An 8,586-nucleotide genomic window follows, 5' to 3' on the forward strand; every position below is an offset into this window, starting at 1 on the left:
GAAAGCCAGGGTCCAAGAGCTAATAGGTGGATTCTGCAGACACAAATAGTGTCTACAATGGGTTGAAATGAAGCATGTGTTGCATCACATAGTACCCTGGGATGGGGTGTCTCCGGGCGTGTAGCCTCTCCCCATAATTCCGGCACCGGCGCAGGACGGCCACCCGCCCCCAGCTCCCGTTTCTAATATCGACGTGAATCCTATTCTTAAAGGGGAGTCTGCTAGTCAGCCAGTCACCGCATGAGAGTCGGGCAGTGAGGGCTGTGAGAGTGCTCCCGGACACCATAAGTCCTTATTAAACTGTCTGCGACACTTACTCTATTTTGGCCCTATTATTCTTTGGGAAAAAAATAAGGGCTCTTTGCCAGTGATCGGAAATAGGCTGTTTAATACTATTTTAACTCTGAGAAGTAATATATTATCGTTAGCTGTGATATATGGTTAATTCGATAATAACAAAATTGTAATTATAAAGAAATAATTGTCGGTTGTGGGCCACATGGTGGTGACGGCGGCAGTTGGTGAGGGGGACGAGGGGGCGGGTGGAGAGGGGTCACCTCTCGACCCCACTGACCTTAACAAACCCAAGTCTCCAGTAGATGTTGTGGTCAAAGTATCACACAAACAGTAAGTATTAGGCTTAGTAAAGTACCACTACCACCACTACCTATTTTAGTTTGCCACAATTCATATATCCACTATATCATTGTTGACATGGTAGGGAGGCCTAGCGTGGGGGACAGTTACTATATATATATACTGTATATATATCAATACTCTTGACTCCTGAAGGATTTGAACCTGGTCAGCCAGGGCCTCTTGACACGCCTAGGGGCATGGAGGCCCTTGCTAGTGTCTGCAGAATCGAGCTATAAGCTCTTGGTCCCCGCCTTTCTTGCCGAAATAGTTTTTCCTCTATTATGTCTATTACATATATTTCTCTATAACACACATCTCCAGGAAGCAGCCCGAAACAGCTGTCTGGCTTCCAGGTACCTATTTATTTATTTACCTATTTACTGCTATATGAACAGAAGTATCAGGTGAAAGAAACTTTGCCCATTTGTTTCTGCCTCAGCCGGGAATCGAACCCGGGCACTAGAACTAAAGTCTGACACTATTAATTACTTTATACACAACTAATTATCACAAAGTATACTTGATTTTATCATCATCATACAAGAGTTCATACATTCTTGTACAGCCACTAGCATGCATAGCGTTTCGGGCAGGTCCTTAATCTTAGTTTTCGACCCGCCAAATCGTTTATCTACCAGGGGGCCAGATTCACGAAGCAGTTACGCAAGTACTTAGAACGTGTACATCTTTCTTAAATTTTTGACGCCTTTGGTTACATTTATTAAACAGTTACAAGCATGAAAATTTCCCAAACAACTGTTGCTATTGTTATAAACAACCTCCTGGTCCTTCGGAGCTCATTAACTGTTCCTTAATTGTAAACAAAGCCGCCAAAGATTGAGAAAAGATGTTGCAGATTCGTAAGTGCTTGCGTAACTGTTATGTGAATCTGGCCGCAGGTACCCATTCACTGCTGGATGAACAGAGGCGTATAGTTAGGGATTAGCGCCGTAGTTAACTTTTCCCGGCCAGGATACGAACCCAGGCAAACTCACTGGTGCAGCTCGGAGCGAGTATCTTACCACTGCGCCACGGAGACTGCTGGATCATCATCATCTTTTCATAATTGTCAAAATGTTTAAGTGAATAATGGGATCACTTTGGATCACTGTATTTTATGTAACTTTGGCTGCCGTGGTGGTATTTTTTTCGAGAATTAATTTGAATTTAAATATGAGGTTGCTATTGGTCATTACACACAGATCACACTAACGTGATGCATGAAATGAACAAATCAAATGAACATCAAATGAACAAATGATTAAGGCAGTGTCTGGGATGCTCCCGGACGCAGGTTCGAATCCTCGTCAGGGCCCTTGTGGATTTGTTGCTATTGGTCAGTTATGTAAAACAGTAATGGTTGACCCTGGAGTGGCGATTTAGGGGCTAAATGTATAATTTAGCTAATCTAATCTAGTTATAATTTATAATCTATTGTAATTATTTTAAAATAGAAACATTTAGAACCAATTTTTGCTTTGCCATTGATGAAACCTAATCTCGACCGTTGCTTGTTCCTCATTGCACAACTTACGATTATTATTGTTTATTATTCAACATTAAAATTATTATTATTATTGCAATTGTTAATATTGTCAAGCGTGCCAAAGACATGCGTTTGGGAACTGTAAACAGCTGATAAAAATAGTCTATAAATATGAGCTCCAGACGCTTTAGGCTAGTGAGACTGCGTAGCTTGGCGGGTACATAGTGGGTAAATGACGAAGCTGTATTATGTATACATGGTATGGTAGGGAGACCACGTAGGCATGGCCAGGGGTATTATGTATACATTGTATGGTAGGGAGACCACGTAGGCATGGCCAGCCAGTATTATGTATACATTGTATGGTAGGGAGACCACGTAGGCATGGCCAGCCAGTATTATGTATACATTGTATGGTAGGGAGACCACGTAGCCATGGCCAGGCAATATTATGTATAAATTGTATGGTAGGGAGACCACGTAGCCATGGCCAGGCAATATTATGTATACATTGTATGGTAGGGAGACCACGTAGGCATGGCCAGGGGTATTATGTATACATTGTATGGTAGGGAGACCACGTAGGCATGGCCAGCCAGTATTATGTATATATTGTATGGTAGGGAGACCACGTAGCCATGGCCAGGCAATATTATGTATAAATTGTATGGTAGGGAGACCACGTAGCCATGGCCAGGCAATATTATGTATACATTGTATGGTAGGGAGACCACGTAGGCATGGCCAGGGGTATTATGTATACATTGTATGATAGTGAGACCGAGAATTTGAAAATTCTTATTATCTAGAGATACATTAATGACAAAATCATTAAAACGACCAATGGTTGTAAAGGACAAGATTTTTGCAAGGTAGAGCATGATTGTAAAGTTCAAGTAAGTTTATAGATAATAAAATATCAATAAAGGATAGAGTAGCTTAGGTTGTTTTCTACCCTCTATTACATGTCCCTCAAAGGTGGCTCACAAATCCATACAGGTTGTTAAGACACATTACATCGACAGTTTCCCCCGTGGCCCTCCTCACCTTTTCATCAACAGCCCCATATGACAATATTCTCACATGTGTAGGGATCCACATAAATCTTACCTTACAACCATTTTTTCGTTAGTTGCTCAATGTTCTCTTTACCCGTCCACACTATGTTGATTACTCTCCCTATACTCTTTTGTCTCCAGCGCTCTGTGATCTAGTTCCCATACATGATGAACTGCGAGTGATACTTGAGTTTTATTCATTTGAGAGCCCTGGTAGCTTCAACTTGTCTACTGGTTTTGTTACCCCCATGCTAGTGTTGGACCTGTTTCATGGTGATGGATAATGGGTCTGCTAGTTCGTGTATAGTTCAAGAACTATATGTTTAACCTTCTCTAACCCTGTCCATGGAGGACAGAAGAAAAATGTATATATGCTGGTTAGCATTGTAAATGTGTGGCCACGTCTGTGGTAGAAAATAATAATAATAAAAAAAAGTTCGTGTATGCCCTTTTTCTGCTCTTCAAATTTACATGAGAGTTCCATTCTAGAGACACTTTTTAGGCTCTGGTTAATCAAGATTATAGTTTTATGTAGAAGCCGTGTGTAAGGTTGTATACGGAACAGTGTTTCTAGCCCTAAGTATACTTGTGTATCTCTGGCTTTCTGGGCAAGCATATTACATTGTCAGCAGCAGGCGGTGAGTCACAATAACGTGGGCTAAAGTATGATGAAACACAATCGACTTGAGAATGGTCCAGGACGGACCGAAACGTCGTCGTCCCTTCACCTTCTAGTGTGTGGTCTGGTCATCACATTGTCAGCACTTTAAAGCAGTAATTAGGATAGACGATGATAATTCGGCTATCTAACCGTTCAACTTTAAGATGGAGGCTGGGTTATCGACTCTTATTACCACCCTGTTGTGTTACCGTTGGGCTGACGTTCCTAACAGTCAGTGAGTGTTCTGTCTATACACCCGTTTCCCCCGTCTCCCCCCAGTGGCTGTATTGACAGAACCGTCACTGTATATGACCTAGGCTTGTTGGTGGTGTAGCAGACGTCACGTTATTAAAACAATGTTGTCTGCCAGTATGGTAGGAATTGCTGATTTTTAGAACCGGTGTCATCCTAACATTTGAATATTTGAATGCGAATGACAGTTGCACTAAGAAATCACATTAACGTGATGTATCAGTGAGAAAATTAGTGGTAGCCATGAGGAGGCTTCGAACCTATGCAAGGCGTATGATTGGGGCTACCCAGAGCATAGGTTCGAATCCTCCACATGGCTCCCACTAATTTTATCGTGAGAGACAGTTCTTTGACTCCACTCAAAATCATTAGTAGCCTTGCGTGTTTATTGTAATAATAATTGTATTGATAATGTTATTGTCACCACCCCACACAAGCTGTAGTTCTGTCGTAAGATCAGTTTCAAATATTACATCTTGCGGTTACCTTGCTATGATTTCGGGACTTAGCGTCCCTGCGGCCCGGTCCTCGAGCAAGCCTCCTAGTTGCTGGACTGGTCAACCAGGCTGCTCGCAGCCTGACGTATGAATCACAGCCTAGTAGATCAAGCAACCGGTTAATCTTGACTGCTAATCCCTCACTCTCTGACCTTTACTCTCCTCTCCCCTGACCTTCTCACTCTTGGGATACCCTTCCGGCACCTTCTCACCCTTTCTCTTACTTCCCCTTCCCCTTCATCTCCCGCCCCCCTCTCTCTCTCTCTCTGACCTAACCTGACCTTCACTTTAACTCTTACCTCCTGTCACACCCTAAGTCTCACTCCCAGTACCTGCTGTTGTCCTTGTAATGTCCTTGTGTTCTTATTATGTTCTTGCGTTGTTCTTGTATTGATTTTGCCGTGTCCTTGTGCTGTTCTTGTATTGATCTTGCCATGTCTTTGAATTGATCTTGCCATGTCCTTCCGTTGCCCTTGTATTGATCTTGCCATGTCCTTCCGTTGCCCTTGTATTGATCTTGCCATGTCCTTCCGTTGCTCTTGTATTGATCTTGCCGTGTCCTTGTGCTCTCCTTGTATTGATCTTGCCGTGTCCTTGTGCTCTCCTTGTATTGATCTTGCCGTGTCCTTGTGCTCTCCTTGTATTGATCTTGCCGTGTCCTTGTGCTCTCCTTGTATTGATCTTGCCGTGTCCTTGTGCTCTCCTTGTATTGATCTTGCCGTGTCCTTGTTCTGTCCTTGTATTGATCAAGTGTGGTAATAGGTTGTCTCTCACGGCTGGCAGTCGAGTGAGACCGCGTGCACCACCTTTCCTAACTGATCAATACATACACCAGTAATTTCGAGAGGGTTATTCTCCCCCTTGCTTGCCCCTGGAAATGGCATCACAACGCTGGCCAATAGGAACGATTCTCTGATCCGCTGACTAAGAGGAATAATTATCATTGGTGAGAACGTGAGGAAGGGGGGGGGGGAGATGTTGGCGGTTTGTCTGTTTGGGGTTGGGGGGTGTGGGAGGGGGGTTAGATCATGGGGGGGGGGGAGAAGGGGTTCAAAATGGGAATGCTCATCCTCCTGACCTTCCCTGCCCCCCCCCCCTCCCTGACACCATTACCCATGAAACTTGTCCCATCAGCGTACCCTGGTATACTACCTGCCTCCTCGATTTACTTTCACTTTTGTCACGCCAGACCAGGTGACAGGCACATGATGCCCTAAGGGGGGGGGGATGGGCACATGATGCCCCAGGGGGGGGCGGGGTGGGGGGAGAGGTGGGGGTTCCCTACCACCAACTGCCCACATTCTGGGGCAGGAGGGCAGGTTGGCAGGCAGCACGGTACACCAGCACCACCAGCTAAGGAACCACCTACATAATGCCACCATCTCCCTGGCTGATGCAGTCAAAGTTCAGTTTATTAAGACTGTTCAGTTACATTCTTATACCATGTCGTAGCTCAGTCGATTAAGGCAGCGTCTGGGATGCTCTCGGACGCAGGTTCGAATCCTCGTCACGGCCCTTGTGGAGTTGTTCACTGTTCAGTTGTCACTTATATCCGTCCCTGGAAACCACATCTTCAACCTATTAAGATGTCTCTTGTTTAAAATGTGTACGATCTCATTTCGGATTTAGCTACTCAGAACGAAGAGTCCATGTAGCACGGGCTATGGCGAGCCCGTAAAGGGTGTTGGGGTGCTTGATTCCTGCTTAAATCCCACTTTTGACACCCGTGCCGTCAACACCTGACTACACCATCTTACTTGACCAACGTGGCGCCGTTGTGTCCAGTGTTGCAGCCTTTCTGAGCTTGTCTGCTTTTGACACCGATCGCCCAGGCACTCCGTCGGTCCGGCCCGTTCTCTCCACCGGTCTCAACCGATGGAGAAAACGGCCAAACTGTCCTAATAGAATGAACAGAAACTGTCGTAATAGAATGAACAGAAACTGTCGTAATAGAATGAACAGAAACTGTCGTAATAGAATGAACAGAAACTGTCCTAATAGATGAACAGAAACTGTCCTAATAGATGAACAGAAACTGTCCTAATAGATGAACAGAAACTGTCCTAATAGAATAAACAGAAACTGTCCTAATAGAATAAACAGAAACTGTCCTAATAGAATGAACAGGAACTGCCTAATAGATGAACAGAAACTGTCCTAATAGAATGCTTTATACTATCCTCCCAGTTAGGCACCCAAGCACCTACCAGGGGACCCACGACCAGAAAACGGGACATTATGTCAATTTCGCGAGCCTATAATTTTGTTGTACGACAGTTTTCGGTCTTAGGTTATGTATATACGCCCAAATGCGACGTGCTAGAGGAGGAGGGGTCACCGTGCTGGCGTCTCGTAGTACTTACCTAATTGTATTTGCGGGGGTTGAGCTTTGGCTCTTTGGTCCCGCCTCTCAATTGTCAATCAACTGGTGTACAGATTCCTGAGCCTACTGGGCTCTATCATATCTACATTTGAAACTGTGTATGGAGTCAGCCTCCACCACATCACTGCCTAAAGCATTCCTTTTATTAACTACCCTGACACTGAAAAAATCTTTCTAACGTCTCTGTGGCTCATCTGGGTACTAAGTTTCCACCTGTGTCCACCTGTAGTGTGTGTACTTGGGACCTGCCGGAACAACCGTGGACATCTTCAAGAGGAAATTAGATTGTTTCCTCCAAGGAGTGCCGGACCAACCGGGCTGTGATGGGTATGTGGGCCTGCGGGTCGCTCCAAGCAACAGCCTGGTGGACCAAACTCTCACAAGTCAAGCCTGGCCTCGGGCCGGGCTTGGGGGAATAGAAGAACTCCCAGAACCCCATCAACCAGGTATCAACCAGGTAACCCAACTGGGTCACCAGGTCCAGGAAGGTAAAGTTCTTGACACGTGTCAAGTAGTGGAAGTCTTCCATATATAGTTACCTAGGAACCACATATAGCAGGAGTGAAACCTTGGTTGGGCACGTTTGCCATCACCTGATGCCTCTGTTCACCTAGCAGTGCATACCTCAAACCGGGAGGTTTGAGAGTTGTTGTAGTTTGTATCTTATGAAGGGTCAGTACTTGGCCTATAGGGGCACCTTGATAAAGCTGTGGCGCAGCGGTCAGCGCTGTCAACCAACTGGTCGAGGGTTCGAATCCCCGGCAGGGTCGAGACAGCTAAGAAAGTCTCCTTACACCCGCTGCCTCTTGTTTACCGTAGCAGGATATAGGTACCTGGTTATTAGTCGACTGTTGTGGGTCGCATCCTGCCCAATGGTCAACACTGCTCCTATTCGAGAACAAATTGAAATTCCCACCAATATATCAAACATAGGCTTCCTGTCCCTGATAACGGGAATGATATCAGATAACTGGCCTAATGATAGGGGTATCTTCCAACACATAAGTATGTACATCTTTGAAATCTTGTTAGATAATACTTTTTATTATTATATAAACTAGTTTTTGTGTTGACAGAGTTAAGACACTCCGCCCTTGTGCTTGTTGCTGAATGAACCAAGGATGGATTGAAATTGAAATTGAAATAGAAATTGAAATAAGTTGACCAGACCACACACTAGAAGGTGAAGGGACGACGACGTCTCGGTCCGTCCTGGACCATTCTCAAATCTATTGTGAACCGTTGAAATTGAAATAAATTTATTGAGGTAAAATACACACAAAGGGATGAAGGTATTCTTACCCCGTTCAAGCATGAATGGGTTGGTCCTCTTGGAAGCTTTTAGGCTTACTTTTTTTTTATACCTTTGTCAATGTTATTCTTTGTTTACTCTTCTCTCTCTGTTCTTGTTTGTCCAGTTGGATTGGTCGAAAGATCGGCCTCGTTGTTTTTTTTGCAGGTCGGCGTTCGATCCCCGATGGTCCAAGTGGGTGGGCACCGTTCCTTTACTCTATCCACCTATCCCAGCCCCTCCCCCTTTCACAGCGTTAAACAGTAATATATTGGTTTAGCGTTTTCTGTTGATAAGTAGCTTACCTAGCAGGTATGGG

At 44.7% G+C, this 8,586-nt stretch overlaps 1 protein-coding gene across 2 annotated transcripts in view; it reads left to right on the plus strand.

Annotated features, from left to right (window-relative positions):
• Positions 1 to 8,586, plus strand: part of LOC123746022 (equilibrative nucleoside transporter 1) — a 54,758-nt gene that overhangs the window by 5,341 nt on the left and 40,831 nt on the right. Inside the window, exon 1 of one of the 2 annotated variants that reach the window (XM_045727164.2) lies at positions 248 to 627. The exons of the other annotated variant lie outside the window; for it this stretch is intronic. Coding sequence (XP_045583120.2) covers positions 500 to 627 — 128 coding nt within the window. The 5' untranslated portion in view covers positions 248 to 499. Of the gene's footprint in view, positions 1 to 247; positions 628 to 8,586 lie in introns of those variants that run through there. 2 annotated transcript variants of the gene reach the window in all.

This window comes from Procambarus clarkii, chromosome 78 (assembly GCF_040958095.1).
Source record: "Procambarus clarkii isolate CNS0578487 chromosome 78, FALCON_Pclarkii_2.0, whole genome shotgun sequence".
Lineage (NCBI taxonomy): Eukaryota > Metazoa > Arthropoda > Malacostraca > Decapoda > Cambaridae > Procambarus > Procambarus clarkii.